We start from the raw sequence: 20,302 nt of genomic DNA on the forward strand, positions 1-20,302 counted from the left end.
CTTTGGCTGGAACCAGTCAAAGTGCACTTCTTGCTGTTAAATTCTGTATTTAGAGGGAGAAGCAGTATTTTATTTAGCTCCCAACAATGCCAGAAACAGGCAGCCTCCTGGCAGTGCAGCCAGTGGGTGCTCCCAGGGCAAACCCCACGCACACCTTGGGAGTGGAATGCTACACAAAAAGCACCAGCAGCTGCTTTTTCTTCAGAAAACACAGGCAGTGGAGACGGCCAAGGCATGGAAACACACTTTCTTCCTCTTCTACTGCATGGCACCATGAGACTGCTCACTTGGAAAGTCAGATTTAAGTTCAGTTCCATGCTGAGCTCGAGGGGCTTTGAAGCCCACTGAATGGGCTGCTGAGGAGAGCCATAGGGTCAGCTCAGCATGGGCAGGATACCGATGGGAGGGGGCACTTTATGCCCTCCTTCTGTAGGGTTGGGGCACTAAAGAGGATTCAAGGTTCAGCATGCCAGGCAGAGCTGGTGAGAGGACCAAAAGAGCTGTTTCCTTGTCCAAAAGCTACTTGCAGATGTGGAAGGGTTTGAGATCCAGAGCTGTTACAATATTTTCTCTCATGCTCGTGAAATGAAAAGTACGTTGAAACAAGATGGTGTGCAGGACTCACATTCCTGGGGAAGAAGCCTCTCTTTTGCATTGGCCTATGACAGTGTATTCCCCGTGGAACAAGAAAGGATCATGACTCAGGTGTTCCCTATGCAGAGCCCTGCGTCAAACAGGATAAGGTAAGGAGTGCTCCTGCCTCAAACGAACGCCTGGCAGGGAAGGGCAGTGAGTCAACACCCACGATTGTGAAATCTGGGGATCCCTGCAGGCAGGGGAGGCAGGAGAGCAGCACTAATGGCCACCCCTGGCACAAAGGGGCAGCAGGCAGAGAAGCCGTGTTGTCTGCCCACTGCAATGAGACACGAGAACCCCAATTCCCTGCCGTCCTCCCAGCAGGGGACTCCCACAGGGACAGCTTTAATGGGGGTGGGCAAACCCCTGGCCTGGAGCCCATCTCCAGCCCATCTCAGTGCCAGCCCTGCCTGCCCACTGGCCCTGTTCAAGGCCATAGGGGACCTGGATCCCACACTGCGGGGGTGGCAGCCAGCTGCCACCACCTCTGCCTGACAGCCGAGCCATCAGGAACAGAGGCTGGGTTCCTTCCTGGGGAAGACAGTGCAATCACCAACAAAAAGGAAATGCTTTTCATCAGTGTTATAATGGCCCACATAAGCATGTTTAGTTTTGGGTGCTGAAGAAAAGGAGGGAGACAAAGAGCTGAAAGAAAAAACCCCAAACCACAACAAAATAGAGATGCAGAGTAGTAAGCGCAGACTTGAAATTCCACTCCTTTATAGTGCTTCAAAAAAATAAAAAATTAGGAGAGGTTCTGCTATGAATTAAAAAAAAAACCAGAGAGGTCTATATTAAAGAAAATTGGTTTATTGTAAACAAAGTAAGAAGTACAACATAAGAAATGTGCAAATCTTTGAAGTAGTCACAAAAAGCATATCTAATACACTATTTTCAAACCATCGCTTTCTGATGTGTCCTCAACATAATATGACAAAATAGAAATAGCAAAAATTGATGCATTGTCACAAAAGCTAGTTTAAATTCTAGGCCGGCGTCTTTGCTGCCTTGTTTTGCTTTTCAAATCACAACTTTCGAATTTAATACAATACACAATATATCCATTTTATTTTTAGCATAAAATGCCTTTCAAAGAATAACAATCAAGAAGCCTAAGATTCTTGGTTTTCTTCCTTAATCAAACCGAGTACTCTACAGTTACCATGTTTCTCTTCAAAGTGCCCTGTATCCGCTCATAAGAAGCGCAGTGAGAAGGTGGAAACTGTAAGCAACACAAAAGCAGAAGCATCGTGCAATGCCCAGGTATAACCAGCTGAAACAATCACAAAGCTTGCCAAAGCAGCTGGGAAAATATTACAAAGCTAATGAGAATTCAGAAACGTTCCTGCCCTTTGGCTGCCCATGTGGTGGCCCCGCACATCCCTCCCAAGCCGCTCTGGACAGCAGTGTAAAGCTGAGTGTGTTAAGCACCCCATGCAGGTGGAGAGGCCTAAAATCTCCAGGACTCTGGCACCAAATCATTAGTTATGATGGGGTTGGATAATGGTTAGGAGGAAAAGATTCCTACCAAGAAAAGGCGGCAGAGGTAGGAAAACCTGTTTAGATTATCTTACGCAGGTGGTTTCTGGGCTTTCGAGACTGTGCCCGTACACTGCCGCTGTCCTAGTCTGCGCCTACGGAAGACTGACAACTGGTAGCTAAAATCAGAGTTGGTCTCAGGTGTCAGCAGCAAACCCTCAGGAATGCTTGTGTTTGACTGATCTAGAGTATACACGAGTAATTTGCAAATTTCAAAACTGGCACAACGTGGCTGCTCTGCTCTAGAACCTTCTCTTTCTCTCTGTCCCTATCAGTGCAAAGGACACCCGCTATTCCAGTCAGCCACTGGTTCTCCCAGCAACTTTTTCTGAGGCTGAGTGCAGGCTGCCTTTCCCTCTCTCCACTGGCCTCAGCAGCCAGCGCAGGAGAACCACAGACCGGGAGCAAAAGCCTTTTTTCAGCCGGCCTATCCCAGCAAAAACAGTTAATTTCACCATCTTCAGAGCAAGTCCTGTCACTGAGCAGTCGCAGACGTTGGTGGCACAGCAACATCGTTCAACTTGCTCACTTCCATCTGCCAGTTCGGTAACTTCTTTGCTGACAAGTGGCGACGCGCGTGCTTCGTTAGGTGGTCGCTGCGCATGAACCGCCGCTCACACATCGGGCAGGCAAACTTCTTCTCCCCAGTGTGTGTTCTGCGGTGGCGAGACAGTTCATCAGACCGCGCAAACCTCCTCTCACAGCCCTTCCAACTGCAACTAAACGGCTTCTCTCCTAAAAGAAAAAAACAACAAAGGGAAAAACACAGTGAATACAAACTGAGCAACAAACACTACTGCCTTGATTGGCAGGACCTGACTTTTTCAAAAGAAAGTTTCTACTATGACAGTTGATCCAAAAATCTACATAAATATTACACACACAAAATGTGGAAAATTGTTTATATACCAATATTTAAATACCTAGATTCCCTATCCTCAAGGCTATGCAGTACAAAGAGTTAAAAATTCCCTGGAACCAAATATTTTGAAATGGTCTTTACATCTCAAGACAGATGATCTTAACTCAGCTCCACATGAACTGCAGATAACGATGACTCAGCGTGCCCAAAACTCCTCTCTGAAGTGCAGCCTGCAGTGATGTTTTATGTAACAAGCTCTGGTACTGCACTGTGAGCCTACGTGAAAATAGAGAGGACTCTTTCTGCTACTCCAATTAAGGGCTGAGGCATGGAAAAGTTACTCTAAAATAACCAAGGTAGGAATAGTTTGGAATGGATCCTTACATTGTTTCATAAAAGAATCTCCGAGTTTTACCCATTTCTGACAAGGGCATTCCTGAGGAGAAGCCCTAATAAGGCATCTTTAACTCTGTATTGGGCAAGGCCTTGCTTCCACAGAGGCATTACTGAACACCTTCTGACACAAAGTGAGTCCAGCACAAACTGCTGAGTCACCTTCCCCTCTGGGAGATTTCCTGTCAGAGATTAGGCAGCATTATAATGCACGCTGGCAAAAAAAAAATATTTCATTGCTGCCCCACAATTTGCTCCATGAACAAATCCAGTAATCACTATAACTATAACAAGCTGTGTACAAAACCACAATTTTTTAAATTAAATTTTAATGTGCAGCAGCAGTGACTGACCTGTGTGTGTTCTGACGTGAGCCTTCAAATGAGAGCTCTTGAAGTATGTTTTCCCACATCCTGGGTAGCTGCAAATGTGACTTCTTATTCTCGAAGAATCAGCCTGAGGAGTGGTTTTTGCTGTGGAAGGTACAAAGCCAGGAGCAGGGGCAATGGGAGAGAGTCTCGTGCCATTTGGACTAACAGTGGGAGCCTTTGTGCCCTGCACGACTGGCTGGGGCACAACAAACATGACAGCACCTTTGGGAACCTGGGTGCCCATGAAGACCATGGGCTGGCAGAAAGCCGGCTGCTGGCTTGGCACGGTGTTGGGCACTACGGCCGTCACAATGTTGTTGTTTGAGGGCAGTGGGACCATCTGGCAAATCACTGGCACGGAGGGGGCTCCGCTGCCTTGGGCAGGGGATGGTGGTGCTGCTGCCTCTGGTTGCTGTGTTGGTTCAGGGACAGGCTCATCCCTGCTGACTGAGGGCACCGGACCAACAGCTGGTTCCATGGTTCTTCCTTCTGCCACCGACAGTCCACCGCCCTCAGCACTGGCTCCACTCGGCATCACAGCGGAACACATGGAGCGCTCTGCTGTGGCCTTCTGTTTACTGTTTCCTTCCCTGGAAGCACCATCCTGGTATTTGAGCACACTGGCTGTTCTCACCGGGCAGGTTTTGTGATCGCAGAGTTGGGCATCGGCCGTGTGGCGGATAACACTCGTCACCTGAGCTTTCAGAGGCCTGGCTGCTGGAGACCTCTCCGCCTCTCTCCGAGGTGTGGCCAGAGGAGGCTTGGTGGCCTCAGACAGTGACTTGCTGAGCGGATGGATCACCTGTGACATCTCGAAGTCGGAAGGGCTGTAGGGCGGTGTCAGGCACTGTGCAGGGGGAGAGACACAGTAAAGGGGGCATGTTAACAACACATCGCCACACTAATCATTAAAAACAGGCACACGCACATATAAATTCAAAAACTTACAAATGCTGGTATCACACTGAAGTCTGCTGCTCCAGGAAGCAAAGCCTCATCACTTTCCTCTGACATGTCAGATGCTGGAGTTATGGGTCTCATTTCTGCATGTTTCTTGAAGTCTGATTTCCAATTGCAACTCATAGAAATAAGGGCTTCTACAGCCTCATAATCACTTTTTTCCGGTGTATTGTTCCAGAAATACCTTGTATCTCTCTGTTTCTCAGTCATCATCTCCATTTCTTACTCCTGTTTCAGTTAAAGGGAAAAAGGAAACTTTAAACTCGATGAGAAGTTCAAGTATTTTGCAGTTACATATATTTTTTGCAATTATATATTTTGCAGTTTGCTTATAAGAAGGCATCGTAAAAAACAAACAGAACAACCTGTGCAAGATAAATATACTTGGTGTGCCTGTATTTCCCTGCCTTCTTTCTTATTTATACAATATTTTTATGAAGTTGTTAGTGGGGAAATCTGGCCATCAGGTGAAAACTACATATTTTCTTGGGACAAAAGAACTCCTTTGAATTTAAGCATGCTAAAGTTATTCCACTTTACAAGAACTGTGTCTGAGATCTTAAGGAAAATCTTTATCCCCTCCAAAAAAAGGAAATCAAAACTTTCCTTCCTTCCATTTTTGCTTTGGACACAGCTTTCAGCACTGTGCTTATTTTGGCATGTGAGAAAGGATTGCATTGGGATTAATTTTGACCAGTCAAACAATCAAATGATGGACATTCTTTTTCAAAAGCTACCAAAAATATTCTGGAAAATACTCAAAGGGTCTCTCTCACACATGCATACATGCAAAGAAATCACCAGCTTGGAGAGATGAAATACATATATATATTTCACAGAATATATATATCTCTCTCACAGAATCACAGAAACAATTAGGTTGGAAAAGACCTCCAAGTCCAATCTGCGCCCTACTGTGTATGTATGTTCTATATGATACTTCCTGTGAATACATAGATATATTCATCTACACACATAAGTGTGTCCCCTCAGAGGGCACAGTGGGCGTGGCTCAGGCGCGAGCCCCGCCCCCGGCTGTTGGGCGCGCACCACCCTCACCTCAGCGCACCCCGCCGACCGCCCCCGCGCGCACCGCCCCCGCCCGCTCCTTATTGGTTGTCCGCGAGCCGCGCTAGGCGCCCATTGGCTGCCGCAGAGAGAGGCGCGGCCCGGGGCGGGGCACGTGAACAAAGCGTGATCGGGCGCCGCCGCGCGCCGACCTTTCCCCCAGTTCCCCCGCGAGGCGCCCCCGCCCCCGGCGCGCGGCGCCGGCCGGCGAGGAGGGCGGGAGGGAGGAGCCGTCACAGCGGGCGGGGGCCGGGCTGGGGTCAGCGCCGCCACACCCGGCGCCTCCCGCAGCGGGGGAAGGGAAGGGAAGAGAAGCGGCGTCCCCGCTGGGAGCGGGTGCGGGGGCGGTAGCCGGCTCTTCCCGCAGCGCCGCTCCGCTTCCCGGCCCCCGCACCGCCCACCCCGCGTGGCGCTGGGATCCCCCCGGCTCCCTCCTTCACCGCCGCCACCTGGCACATGCAGCCGCCGAGCCCGACGCCCACGCCCGGGCGGGCACGCGGGCACAGGGGCTGCACGGCGCCGCACCGGCGCTGCCAACAGGTTCCCGGCGGCTCCTCTCCTTCCCTCCCTCCCCCCCGCGGCTTTCCTCGCCAACCTGCCCCGTGGAGGGCTCTCCCCGCGGGCGGCTCTCCGACATCACCCCCAGCAGCCCCAGCCGCCCGCCGCGGCTCCCTCCGTCCAGCCGCCACCTCAGCCCGGTCTCCCGCCGGTGCCACCGCCCGCGGCCCCTCCTCTCGCCCGGGTCGCCCCAGCACGTGCCCTGGGGATCCCCCTGCCGTGCCATCCCCGGGGACTCCCTCCGCGCCATCCCCGGGACTCCCTCCTTCCCCACCCGCGCAGCCTGCCCGGGGTGCCCAGGTCGCTCACCAGCCGAGCCTGCCCCGCGGTGCCGCCGCTCTCCCGGTTTTCCTCTTTTTGTTCGCCGCTTGCGCTCGGGCGGCGGCGCCCCCGGGCCCGCGCGCGGGGGGGTGGGTGGGGTCCCGGGCCGCCCTCCGCCAATCACCGGCAAAGGTGTGTGGGGCGGCGGCCAATGAGCGCCGGGCGCCCGCGCGTGATCGGCGGCCGCGCGGCGGCGTGTCCGGAGTGTCAGCGCGGCGTGTCCGCGGCGGCTGAGTCAGGGCGGCCCCCCCGGCAGCCCTGTGGGAGCGGCGGGGGCGGCCCGGCGCTTCCTCCCCGCATGAGGTCACACGGCGGCGGGGGAGGGAGCGGGAGCAGCCTCCCCGGCGCGGCCCCCGCTCCCCGCCGGGCTGAGGTGAAGCGGGGCCGCGGGTGGGGGGAGAGGCAGGGGAGGGCGGCGCGGTCCGTCCGACCTCCTCGAGCCTTCTCGGCCCATCCCCTCGGCTGCGCGCCCGGGGACACGCGGCTGTGTCCTGGCAGCACCCCCGGGCTGGGGTGGGGTGTGTGGTCGCTGCCGCGCGTCGGGACACCCCAGGTCTGCACTGGGCTCCCGGCGCTGTCCACGTCAGGCCAAGACACTGTTGCCACCGGGCGCTCCGAGAGAGAGCCCAGCCCGAGGGAGACCTGGGCAGGTCGGACCCGCGGCTCCCCCGCCCGCTCCCGCAGCTGCCGCCAGGCTGGTTCGGGAGCAGCTGCGGCTCCGCCGGGTGACCGCTAATCGCGATACCCCGCCGGGTGACCGCTAATCGCGATACCCCGCCGGGTGACCGCTAATCGCGATACCCCGCCGGCTGCGGCGCGACAGGAGGGCGAGAGCCGTGCGATACATTCTGCTCGGTGCAGGGTTTAAGGCGGGTTCTTTTTCCCGTCGGAAAGTTTTAATGAGAGCAGAAAGGGCGGTGGTGTGTGTCAGGGACCTGGGAAGCCGGATTCGAGCCAGGCTGCAGCTGTGAATGGTGCTCTGCCCTAGAAATGCTACTGATGCTTCGTTATGGTTGAATTCCATTTCTCCTGCTTATTCAGATTCACTTAAGAGATCTCCCCTCCTCCTCCTAGGCAGTTCAGCCTCATTCAATCATTCGGGTTTTTCTTGTTTTTTCTTTTTTTTTCTTTTTTTCAGACACATTCTTTGCCTCAGTCTTCAATAGTAGGACCTGTTATCCTCAGGACAGCTGGCTCTTGAGCTGATGGACAGGGATGGGAGCAGAATGGACCCCCTGTAATCCAGGAGGAAATAGTTAGGGACTTGCTGTGCCACTTAGATTCTCACAAGTCTATGGGACCGGATGGGATCCATCCTAGGGTGATGAGGGAGCTGTCAGAAGAGCTTGCCAAGCCGCTCTGCATCATTTACCATCAGTCCTGGCTGATCAGGGAGGTTCCAGATGATTGGAGGTTGGCCAGTGTGATTCTCATCCACAAGAAGTGCCGGAAGGAGGATGTGGAGAACTACAGGGTTGTCAGCCTGACCTCGGTCCCCGGCAGGGTTATGGAGCAGATCATCTTTAGTGCCATCATGCAGCACATATAGGACAATCAAGAGATCAAACCCAGCCAGGATAGGTTTAGGAAAGGCAGGTCCTGCCTGACCAACCTCATCTCATTTTATGACAGGTGACCTGCCTGGTGGATGAGGGTAAGGCTGTGGATGTGTCTACCTGGACTTCAGCAAAGCCTTTGACACCGTCTCCCACAGCACACTCCTTAGAAAGCTGCAGCCCACAGCTTGGACAGGGACACTCTCTGCTGGGTTAGGAACTGACTGGAGGGCCGGGCCCAGAGAGTGGTGGTGAGTGGAGTTACATCTGGTTGCCAGCCAGTCACTAGTGGTGTCCCCCAGGGATCAGTGTTGGGCCCAGTCCTGTTTAATATCTTTATTGATGATCTGGATGAGGAAATCAAGTAAATTTGCGGATGACACCAAGTTGGGTGCAAGTATTGATCTGCAGAGGGGTAGGAAGGCTCTGCAGAGGGATCTGGACAGACTGGATCTTTGGGCTGAAGCCAGCGGTATGAGGTTCAGTAAGGCAAAGTGCCGGGTCCTACACTTTGGTCACAACAACCCCAGGCAGGACTACAGACTTGGGGAAGAGTGGCTGGAAAGTGGCCTGGTGGAAAAGGACCTGGAGGTGCTGATTGACAGCAGCTGAACATGAGCCAGCAGTGTGCCCAGGTGGCCAAGAAGGCCAATGGCATCCTGGCCTGTGTCAGGAATAGTGTGGCCAGCAGGACCAGGGAAGTGATCGTCCCCCTGTACTCAGCACTGGTGAGGCCACACCTCGAGTGCTGTGTCCAGTTCTGGGCCCCTCAGTTCAGAAAGGATGTTGAGGTGCCGGAGTGAGTCCAGAGAAGGGCAGTGAAGCTGGTGAAAGGTCTAGAGAGTAAATCCTATGAGGAGAGGCTGAGGGAGATGGGGTTGTTTAGCCTGGAGAAGAGGAGGCTCAGGGGAGACCTCATCACTCTCTACAACTACCTGAAAGGAGGTTGTAGCCAGGTGAGGGTGGCCTCCCAGGTAACAAGCAACAGGATGACAGGACACAGCCATAAGCTGTGCCAGAGGAGGTTTAGGTTGGACATTAGGAGGAATTTCTTCTCAGAAAGGGTGATTAGACACTGGAATGGGCTGCCCAGGGAGGTGGTGTTGGAGATGTTTAAGAAAAGACTGGACATGGCACTCAGTGCCATGGTCTAGTTGTCATGGTGATGTTCGGTCATAGGTTGTAATCAATGATCTTAGAGATCTTTTCCAACCTAATTGATTCTGTGACTTCTTGTCCTTCCCCTTTCCAATGGTGTCATGGTCCAGGATTCTTTCATTGTGTTTAATTCTTCCCCTTGTCAACCAATCCCAATTGACAGAAGGAGTCTGACAGCAGGTGATGTCCTCCTACGTGTCCCACTTGCCTGGAAGTCTTCCAGAGTGTTTAATTGTGTTGGAAAGTGGAAAAAAAAAACCTGTAAGAAATGAGCAGTTTCTTCAGCCTAAAGTTAGAATGAGGATATAAACATTGCAAAACATGACCATAAATGTATGTAATTTAAAGTAATACTTAACCAATTCAAAGATGACTATTGACAGAAGAGTGATAATTTTATTCTCAGGAAGACACTTTTTTTTGGTATTGCTTTAATTCCTGTATTTCCACTGATACATTGTACAGCTGAAATCTCTGTTATTTGGCTTCACATTGGTATTCTGGACACATCAGGTGGGATGTGCCTTCCTGCTATGCCCCCTTGCACCAGGCTGCCTGTGGTAGGATCCCTTTCTCCTTACTCCTACAGCTTCCATGATTGTCACCTCTAGGAAAACGTGCCACTTGGCAGAGGGAAATCTGCATCTCCCATCTTTTCTTTCTGTTATGCAGCCTATGGTTATCTGCATGCCTTTTGGACAGATGTCATAAGATCCCTGCAGGCACAGATTGGCTTGACTGCCTTATCTAGAGGGAATTCCCAGAAGAAAATTCACTTCAGGGTGATCCAAATCCCTTTCACTACTAGTAGCAAACAGTTGTTTACAAATTATTCTACTGGATCCCAAATCTCTGGGTGTCTTAACAGGAGAAGGTGTGTTTACTGTGTGTTTCACACTGAAATCAACAGGGAAAAAATGTTGATAAAATGGTTGCTTGGCTCCCAGAACTTGCTGTCGTTTGCCAAAAGGTGTTACTGTCACATGAGGCACGTGAGCTCTTGGCTCACAAGTGCATCTGTCTGCATCCACTCTAGCTGAAATAGAAGTCATGGAACTAATGCACAATACTTCTTGGTGAAATTCTGTATTTTCTGTTTATGGTAAGTTCTATGATGTTTTTTGTGATTATAATTGGTTTTTTTAAAACATTTTGAATTCTCGCTTGAAACATATTATTTCCCCTAAAACTAAATCTGTAAAAGTTGCACCAGCATTACAGTTTAAGCTTGTGTGATAAATTCACTCACAAAACTAATAGCTTCCTCCTGTACATTCAGCAGAAAACTCACCTTTTTCACCCTTACCTGTATGTAATGCAAAGGTTTTACTGATACAGTGAGAACTTTATAGTGTTAAAAATCCAGTTGCCCACATGAACAAATACTGAAATACTGTTGCCATTTTTAGTTTGCTTGCTATGGCAAGGTATTGGAGGTATGTGCCGGACTGTTTGAGGAAGTTATGATGATTCTGCAATAATGTTCCAGAAGTGCTCTTTGGAGGGAATACAATTATTTCATATAAAATGGAAAGATGAAGAAATTAGCATAGCAATGTTTGAGCTGGATCATGTGCCTTTTAGATTTGTCAGAAGGGTGAGTTTCAGGGGACACTGAGCAAAGCTGTTGTAAGTATTTTGGAGTTTTGGCCATATCTCCCCCAGTTTATATGAAGTGAACTAGGATGTGCCCCAATGCTGACAGGTACTTCTGCACTCCACTATAGTGTAACTGTGAGAAAATAAGAAAGGACTGTCTTGCAATAGCAGCTCATGCTTAGGGGGTGGCCTGTTATGTTTTGTCCTTTTCCCATTACTTCTCTCTCCCCCTGTCCTTGCTTTACCTCCTTGTCCATCCTCGCTTTGGCTTCCCAGTAACCCCTATCAGCTTTTCTTTGCTGAGGGTCCTGCAGGATTGCCCTTGCTGCCTGTGGCACTGCTTCCAGCAGCGATTCTCCACAGGTCCTGACAGCTCTTTCCCACTTGCCAATGTCACGTGCCCTAGCACACTTACTGCTTCTTAATACTTCTTAATGCACCTTCCTTCCCATGACATCTCTACTGCTTTTGCTCCATGAAAGCCTCTCCCTGTGGCCATTCCCATAACCTGCACCTGACAGAGCCTGCTCCGCACCACCTATGGCCATTCATATCCTGCCACCTCCTCAGACATTTCTGGATCCTCCCTAATATATTTCTCCTACACGGACACCTCCAGCCACTCCATCCCATGGTGTTCCCAGCCCTGCCTCCCCAACTGCCCTCTTTCTTTGCATCTTTAAACCAGTTTGTTTCAACTTTAATTTCCAGAGCAGCTGTGCCTCTCTTCAGTCTGCAGGTCTGGTTACTCAGGAAGCCTCCTGCTCGTTCTCCCTGTGTGAGAGTCTCCTCTCAGCCCTGGGCTTTGTTTCCACCATGTCAGTGCTTGTCTGCTGCTACTGCTATCCTGGTGCACAGGACCTCCTGTCCCTGCAGGTTTTGCATTTTGCACTGACCAGCTGCAGTCAAAGGGCACAGAAAGGCTGGGGTTGGACTGGTAGGTCAAAATCCTGTTCCATTTCCCCTCCTCAGGACCTTTAGGCCAGATCTTCCGATGAGGTCTGAGTTTGGCAGGAAATATGGGCTCTGTAAAAGGCTGCCTGGTGGTGTGGGGCATCGGGATGCAGGTGGGGTGAGGGATTTCTTGTGAGAGGGTGGAGAGGGGCTTTGCTGTGCCTGTCCTCCATAAGCAGGCTCAACTGTCATCTCGGTGACAGCTGGCCTGGGGTTGGGAAAGAGCAGCCCTTGGAAGTGAGGAGACTTATCTGTTCCTTGACTCCCATAGTCCATGGCAGCTTTGTGTCCCCCCAGAGACCTTCGGTCCCTTCTGAGTGCACTGCCAGGAGCCCTGCATGTTCAACTGCTGTACCTCCCCTCCTCTTCTTCCCCTGCCCTGTGCTCTGCCTGTGAACTGCAGGGCAGAACTGTGAAAACCACCTCTCCCAAAAATAATCTCTTGCTTCAGAGGCTGGAAAATGTGACGGCTCATTTTCATATGCAGAGCAATGCGGTGGGTGTCTGAAAGCAGCTGAAGCTGAGGGGGTGGCCAGGGAAAGGCAGCTCTGAAATGGCAGCTGGGGAACATGAGAGGAAGGACGGAAGGAAGGGAGAAAACGGAGAATGCAGAGGGGGTGGAAGGAGGGCTGGAGGCAGCAGACGGCAAGTCCAGGGCAAGAGAGGGTTGTACAGTGTGGGGCTGTTATCTTTTCCTGGCATGCCTACTACTACTCCTGTTCATTTATTGATAAGTAGGAAAATATCCCTGCTGTTACAGACAGCAGTTGCAGAGCTTTATATATCAAACAACTGGGGAGAGGGAGCGTATAATCAGCAACAAGGTGGATTGTCTCCTTTTTCATCTCCAAGTTCTTTTCCCTTCTTCATGCCCTATTTTCCTCACATATCCCAACCTCAGGGAAAAACTGTTTTGTCCTGGTTCTGCAATTGCTTATTAGAGTACCAAGTGAAAAACAGAACTTTGTCATTAAGATTTCAGGTCATGGGTTTTAGTTTGCTTTGCCAGTCTGATTGATTGCCAGATGGAGCAATTCCTGTTTTCCTGGCAGTGCCATGTTCCTTCCCAGCCATACATGATACTCACCCCAGTTTTTGTGTACGTGCATTTTACACAGTATTGCTCATGGCTCTTTGTCTCTGGAGCATTTGTGGCTGTTCCTGAGTCACCACAGTTCCAGCCCTGCCGTGCCTGCTCAGTGGAAAGCTTCAGAGGCTGTTAGCAGTACTGATGTTTGCACTGCTACCATAGGAGACAGCCTGGTGGGGTGAGGGGAAACCTCAAACACCCCTAATGTTGCCAAGGGCAGGTAAGAGAAACTCCTTTTTGGCAAGTGAGCTGTTTTCAGCGAAGCTGATTTTCTCTGGCAATCACTGGAAGCAGCTAAAGGATCACTGTCAATTCACAAGTATTTTCCATTCAGTTTCCCAGAGAAGCTGGGGATGTGGTTTTATGCTGTCCAGGAGAAAAATGGACGTGTCTGGGTTGTTTGGGTTTTTTTGCGAAGACATTTAGGATTTTGACCATTAAGCACTTTTGGGTTATTTGTGTGTGCTTATTATACTATATCTTAAGTTTAAATTTTCCCCGAAAAACACTTTGTCCAGCCTGCAGGTCATAGGATGATTTGGGTTGGAAGGGACCTTAAAGATCATCTAGTTCCAACCCCCCTGCCATGGACATGGACACCTTCCACTAGACCAGGTTGCTCAAAGCCCCATCCAGTCTGGCGGTGAACACTTTCAGGGATGCAGCATCTTATTCTTCTGATGTGGAAAGCTAAATTGTCATGGGATTAGGACAATAAGTTAGAGAAGAAAATTGGCAACATAGCAGGTAAATTACTGGCCAACTTTGTAACTGCAGTCTAAGGACTGAGGCTAAGTCAGGTGAAACTCCAGTCTGCTGAATTTCACCCTGCTCTTAACAAACACAGCTCTGTTATCTGTGGCTTATCTTGGCTTTGGCACGCGGAACTAAGATGGTGTTTTAAGTTGCTCCTTTATCCTAAACTCTCTGGCTTCTATATACTAGTGAACAAGAGACATGATGTATTTTTAACCTCTAATTTGTACCTGTTTCACGTTAAGACTGTGGGATAGGTGGCTGTTTTATTCAGGGCAGAAAGTGTCTAGGTGAGTAAATGATCACTTCAATACACACTAAAAATTGTGAGAGGTTTTATATTCAGTTCCTTAAGTTAAGAGTTAGGTTGTATGCCAGCTAGAACTTTCCTCAGGTCCTGTGGCTGTGTTTCTTCTCAGGACAGGATGTACAGGATGGTGGTACCAGCTATAGCCCTGCTTCCCATCTGTCTTTCTGGAAGGTCAGCCAGAACAGGTGTCTGGTCAGCTCAAGCCAGCCAAGTCACATACTTATTGCATGTCTTGGTCCAAGAAATCCTGTGAATCCCCTGTAGTGGAAATCAGGAATTAAAATTGGAATGATTTGTTGATTCTTTCAATGTGGAGTATGCTTCCTATTTCACTTCACGTCGTATAACCATGTGTTCACTTTTGTTTAGTATCTTGTGTGGTCTTTCTTCACTTGTGCAATGCTCGTGGTTCTAGTGATACCTCCAGTAAAAGGCAACATTGTTGTGTTATGTGGGGATCGTCATTTCACAACAACATGGATACCTTTGGAGAGCTAAGGAAGAGTGTGGCAAAGTGACAAGTGACATTGTTTGCAGACAGAACTTGGAAAATATCAGAAAACACAACTGAGAATGTTTTCTGCTTGTGAGGATAACATACAGGTCTGTGTGTTCCATCCCTTGGAACGGTGTATTTATTATATTTAGAGTTTTTCTGGTGTTATGATTTATTAAAACTATTCAGTATAAAAACCTAACTGATCAGTTTGAATTTCTGCTATCAAAATCGGCTACTTAGGAGCTGAACTGTCATCCAGTAAGATGAGAAGCAAACAGCCTCTAAGCATTGTAGAATGAGCTTGTGTAGCTAACAAAGGCACCTGTCAAATAAATGTTTTTCCCAATGAAAGCCTTAGAAACACATTTGTGTGCTTTTTCATGCCAGAACAGAATTTGCTTGTTACACAGTGACCTAATGGCTGCTGCATTTCAAAAATTCCTCTGATGGGCTAAATCCTGGAGATATGAAGGAGATGAGATGGTGGTGTTATGTGGCATTATAATATAATGGACAAGTCAGCAGGGACAGCTTTACCTTTCCTCCTAACACAGGTAAAAGCATTTCCATACCTCCCATTAAAGATATTGTCCTGGTTTTGACTGGGATAGAGTTAATTTTCTTACCAGTGGCTGGTACAGTGCTGTGTTATGGATTCAGTATGAGAATAATGTTGATAACACGTTGATGTTTTAGTTGGTGCTAAGTAGTGCTTACCCTAAGTCAAGGACTTTTCAGTTTCCCATGCTCTGCCAGTGAGGAGCTGCACAGAAGCCTGGAGGGAGCACAGCCAGGACAACTGACCAAACTGGCCAAAGGAACATTCCATACTATAGAATGTCATGGTCAGGTCCCCACATAGTGTAGGGAGAAAGTGCTGGTTTTGGTTGGAATAGATTTAGTTTTCTTCATAGTAGCAGAGTTGGGGCTGTGTTTTGGATTTGTGCTGAAAGCAGTGTTGATAACAGAGGGATGTTTTTGTTATCACTGAGCAGCACTAACACAGAGTCAAGACCTTTTCTGCTTCTCCCCTCACCCCACCAGCGAGGGTGCTGGAGGTGCACAAGGAGTTGGGAGGGGACACAGCCAGGACAGCTGACCCCAACTGACCAAAGAGATATTCCAGACCATACAGCATCATGTCCAGCATATGAAACTGGGGGATGAAGAAGAAAAGGAGGATGGTTGAAGTGGTGGCATTTGTCTTCCCAAGTCACCATCACATGGAATGGAACCCTGCTTTCCTGGAGATGGCTGAACACCTGCCTGCCCATGGGGAAGGATGAATGAATTCCTTGTTTTGCTTTGCTTGTGTGCATAGCTTTTGCTTTTCCTATTAGAATGTCTTTATCACAATCTCTGGGCTTTGTCACTTTTCTGATTCTCTTCCCATCCCACTGCTTGGGGATTAAGCAAGCAGCTGTGTGGTGCTTAGTTGCTGGCAGGGTTTAAACCATGACAGGTCTTTTGACAGAAGACCTGTGATTGAAGGTCCTTCTTTTCTTTAAATCTACCTTTAATTATTTTTGACCTATAGACTAGTTTCAGCTCCATATGACAGATGAGACAGAGGTGTTAATAGCTCCTGCAGTGTTAATTTGTTGATACTAATATTTGATCCTACTGCATACCTCTTACAAGCAAACAATTTCTAGATAGGAAAATGAAGGTGAAAAAAATGCAGGTAGAATGTCCTACATATGATACAGACTAAACTGCATCCAGTTGGCTCCCTGTACCCAATACGCTCCTCCTGTATGTGCTGGCAGGCCTTGAGCTCTCCCATATTCCACTGCTGTCTCTTGCCAAATGCCTCTCTCGTATATTACACCCTTGGCATCGTGGTACAAAACACAACACTGGCATGCTGTTAAGCAATCCACTTGCTATTAGTAATTGATTTCTTTAATTTTCTTAAGATTTCACAGGAACTAAGGGCAGGGGACAGACACGCTTGTGGGACCGTGGACATCAAGGCCTTGTGTTTCATTTAGAGACGGAAGAGCCACATGCTGCTCATGTAGTCTCTTGGCAGCAATATAAGGATTAAGCAATTCTACTTTAAATCTTTAAAACGGGAGCCTTCCTGAAAGCCAGCTTTGGTGTTCCTCAGTGCAAGTAACCTCACTGTGTTCTCAGATTGACATGAGGGGCTGCAAGAAGATCTCTGTTTACTCTCTGAATGCACAATGTGCAGGGACGGTGTTGGCTTTGCCAGAAACCATAGAGAGGGAATCCCCGTCAGTGGGGTTGCCCTCATGAGCAGAAAAACTTGCTCAAAGATTTTCATCAAATGTTCCCAACCCCTGGACTTCAAAGATCCCAGCTGTAGCTGTAGATTGTGCAGGTTATGCAATGTGCCATGCATACCAACCACCTGCATGGCAGCATGGTACCAGAATCCAGCTGCTCCCTGAATTCTTCTCTGTGTGTCTCACTTTGCTCTTGCAGCTTGATTTTAGGGACATGCACTTCATTCCTGCAGCTCTCTCTAGGAGACATGCACTTGGGGCTTGAAGCTCACTGTTGGAGAGTCATCTCTGTCCCACAGCTCATCCTTGGTCCTACGGACATTCACTCTGCAGGAGCCACAATGTCCTGGTTTTGGCTGTTATAGTTAATTTTCTTCCCAGTAGCTGGTATAGTGATGTGTTATGGATTTAGGATGAGAATAATGTTGACAACACCCTGATGTTTTAATTGTTGCTAGTAGTTCATACCCAAAATCAAGGGTAGTTCATACCCAAAATCAAGGGTAGTTCATACCCAAAATCCCCTGCCCTGCCAGTGAGGAGCTGCACAAGAAGCTCAAAGGGAGCATAGACAGGACAGCTGTCCTGGACTGGCCAAGGTATGTTCCATACCAGAGGACGTCGTGTTCAGTACATAAACTGTGAGGATTTGGCTGGAAGCTGCCTGGGGATAGTTTGGGCATTGGACAGGGGTCGTGAGAAATTGTATTGTACATCACTTGTCTTTCTTGGGGTTTATTTATAACTCTTTTTGTTCTCTCCCTACAATTATTATTATTGATTTTTTAATTATTATTATTATTAGCATCATCATAATAGTTTACTTTATTTCAATTATTAAACTGTTCTTAACTAACAGGTTTTACCTTTTTTCCTGATTCTCTTCCTCATCCTAGTGGGCAGGGGGAGCAGTGAGCAAGTGTCTGCGTGGTCCTTAGTTGCCAGGTGGGGTTAAACTACGACACACAGTAAGAAGGAGAGAGACAGTGGACTTGTTTGAGGTGATGTGCAGAGTGGCACCCTGACTTCAGGGAATCTCTTCTAGAAGAGGGCTTGTCCATTGTAAACAGGACATGCTTTCCCAATAGAATCTGTGGTGCAGACTGAGCCTGTGTAGCTGGTTATGGTACCCATGATTCCGCAGGGCCTGCCAGCCTCCAAGGGGTGATTCCCTGGTCTGTTGAGATGGGGACCCAGGGAGTGATGTGCTGTAGTTAAAGGGCTGGCAGGTAGCCTTGTAAAGGCCTTATCAATCTGAACCTGCCTCTGACTGCTGCCTCCGTTGTCCAATGTCTCCTCTCCGTGACTGGAAGAAGGGGCAGCGGATGAGGTCAGTGTTCGGAAGGGTGTAAATGTGTAGGCACATGTCTGTTGCAAAATAGCCTTGAAAGGCTGTGGAGCATGATGAGTGCACAGGCATGGGAGGCTGAGGAGGCCTGGGGAGGTGGGCCATGGGCTGACATGCTCCTGTTCATCTTTTCTCTGGGTGCAAATCATCTGCCCCAAAGGACTCCAGCAGGAAATGGAGCCAGTTTGCACTGTTTGACCCTGGGCCCAAGGTTGTTCTTGGGTTCCAACAGCAAAGCATATGTAAATGTAGCCAGAATCACTATGGGTGGAGTTCATTGAAGATTAACACAAACATCTGTTTTTATAGCTCTTCTTATAGTCAGTGAAGTGCTAATAAATGTAAACCACAGGGTTCAAGCATGTTACGTTTTTCCGTGATGTGGAATGAATTGCATTCTGAGCTCTGTTGACTCTTATCTGCCATGCCAGTAATGGGAGCCTGGGCAGCTACCCCAGTGAGGGACTACAAAGCAGGCAAGGTGAGGTGGATTCCACCATGAGTGCCCACAAGGCCCACAAGAACCATCAGCTGGGCAGAGGAGAGTTTCGTGGACGGACAGACAGAGCAAGCTCGGGCCTGCCTGTTTGCTGGCTGCTTGGCATGCAGATGTTCACTGGTGTGTCTGCAGCTCCAACATAGCACAGACTGTCCTTTGCTGCCAGGAGACCTGGGTAAAAACTGCAGGGAGAGAGGAGATACTGTGGTGGGGACTCAAGCTGAAAAAGGCTGAGGGTCTTGCAAGGGCACAAAGGAAGTGGATAAGAAGGTATGCTGTAGCTTTGAGATGGGGGACAGAGAGGACAATTTCAGACCCTGGGAACCAGGCTCTCCCAGAGGAGCTGCCTCAGGGAACAGCTTGGTTGCCTTTATCCTGCAGCTGACTGTTACCATCTCTCAGAGGTTTGCTCTGCGCAGGGGCAGTGGCTCTGTTCCTGTGTACAAGTACAGAAATGTACTTGTCCATCTAGAATCTATTCTTTGGCCCCTGGGTCTGTTTAGTTCTGTGAAATGTTTTTTTCCCTTTCACTTTCAGTATTTTTCTGGTCTCTTCCTGTTGCTGAGTTAGCTTGAGGTGGGTTTTGCAAGTAAGCTCTATTTCTACACAAAGAGGAATGGCTGAAGCTTGACTGATGTGTTCATTTCCATCATGAACTTCCAGGAAGCCTTTTCACAGGTGCTGGTGAAAAAAACCTGTCTGGGTTGCCATAGTGGAAAGATAAAATGATTCTTGCGAAATACTATTTCATCTTCCTTTGTTTAGGGACTGAAAATGCAGATACTGGGCAGAAATAAAAAGAGCGTGATTCTACAGTTGCTGATCCCAGTGCAGTGAGCTGTTTTGAGCAAGGACTGAAAGGCAGAATGGGAGAGAGATGTCTACCAGAAGAAAGTTTGCATCTAGTGGTTCGTTTCAAGAAGTTAACAAGATGCTTCAGTTAAAGATGCTTTAGTTAGTTTTAAGAGGCTTTGAAGACCCTTTTCATTTATTTGATGGCACCAGTTGTAAAAAAAACCACTGGTGGTGTAATGTCTGTGTGTGTACATGTGTTTGTTTTGCAGCTGGAACAGTTTTCACTACCAGAAAACAGCCACGTCCTGCCCTGCACAATCAGGGTTGTGTGCTTACCAGGAACTGTCTTCAGGGCCCTCCCAAAAAAGGACATTTCCAGCATCAGTGTGAGTGTGGGAGAAAGAGAAAGCAGCAAGTGAGGGTTCTTGTGCCTATGAAAGGCTTTTTCAGATAAAGTGGATCATATTTTCCACACTTCTCTTCTGCTTGTGTGTTCAGCCTTCACTGCGCAAACCTGGATGCACTGGTGGTGGATGCCACCCTTGTGGGTCCTGTTCACAATCAGTGAGTACTGGCTGGAACTGGTGTTAGAACATGAGTACAGAAAAAAGGAGGAAGCCTTTGGTTTCCTTTTTCTTCATGAGGCTTTGATGTTCACCTCAAATGCAGGTCAGCCCCATGAGACAGTGTACGATATAAGCTTTAATGTCTAGTGCTCTGGAACACATAACATCTGTAACAATTCTCCAGAAAGCTTTGCCTGCTCCTTGATCAGGCA

General features: G+C 48.9%; 1 protein-coding gene across 1 annotated transcript; it reads right to left on the reverse strand.

The window, feature by feature from the left end:
- Window positions 1-1,424: 1,424 nt before the first annotated feature.
- On the reverse strand, window positions 1,425-6,806 carry KLF10 (KLF transcription factor 10). Its single transcript, XM_051785344.1, has 4 exons — window positions 6,697-6,806; window positions 4,750-4,989; window positions 3,784-4,648; window positions 1,425-2,910 (listed from the first exon to the last, which is right to left on the reverse strand). The coding sequence occupies exons 2-4, from the start codon at window positions 4,978-4,980 to the stop codon at window positions 2,651-2,653; spliced, it is 1,356 nt and encodes a 451-aa protein (XP_051641304.1). The 5' UTR covers window positions 4,981-4,989; window positions 6,697-6,806; the 3' UTR covers window positions 1,425-2,650.
- Window positions 6,807-20,302: the final 13,496 nt, after the last annotated feature.

Source organism: Manacus candei, unplaced genomic scaffold, assembly GCF_025592945.1.
Source record: "Manacus candei isolate 608988 ecotype Guabito, Panama unplaced genomic scaffold, ASM2559294v1 h1tg000019l, whole genome shotgun sequence".
Taxonomy (NCBI): domain Eukaryota; kingdom Metazoa; phylum Chordata; class Aves; order Passeriformes; family Pipridae; genus Manacus; species Manacus candei.

Bases quoted from the DNA above. Each gene is read 5' to 3' on its own strand.
- KLF10 (XM_051785344.1), bottom strand. From the start codon at position 4,980: ATGGAGATGATGACTGAGAAACAGAGAGATACAAGGTATTTCTGGAAC. The intron at 4,649-4,749 runs GTAAGTTTTTGA...CCCCCTGCACAG, and splicing joins TCAGTGTGATACCAGCATTT to TGCCTGACACCGCCCTACAG. The intron at 2,911-3,783 runs GTCAGTCACTGC...TTTTTCTTTTAG, and splicing joins TCACGTCAGAACACACACAG to GAGAGAAGCCGTTTAGTTGC.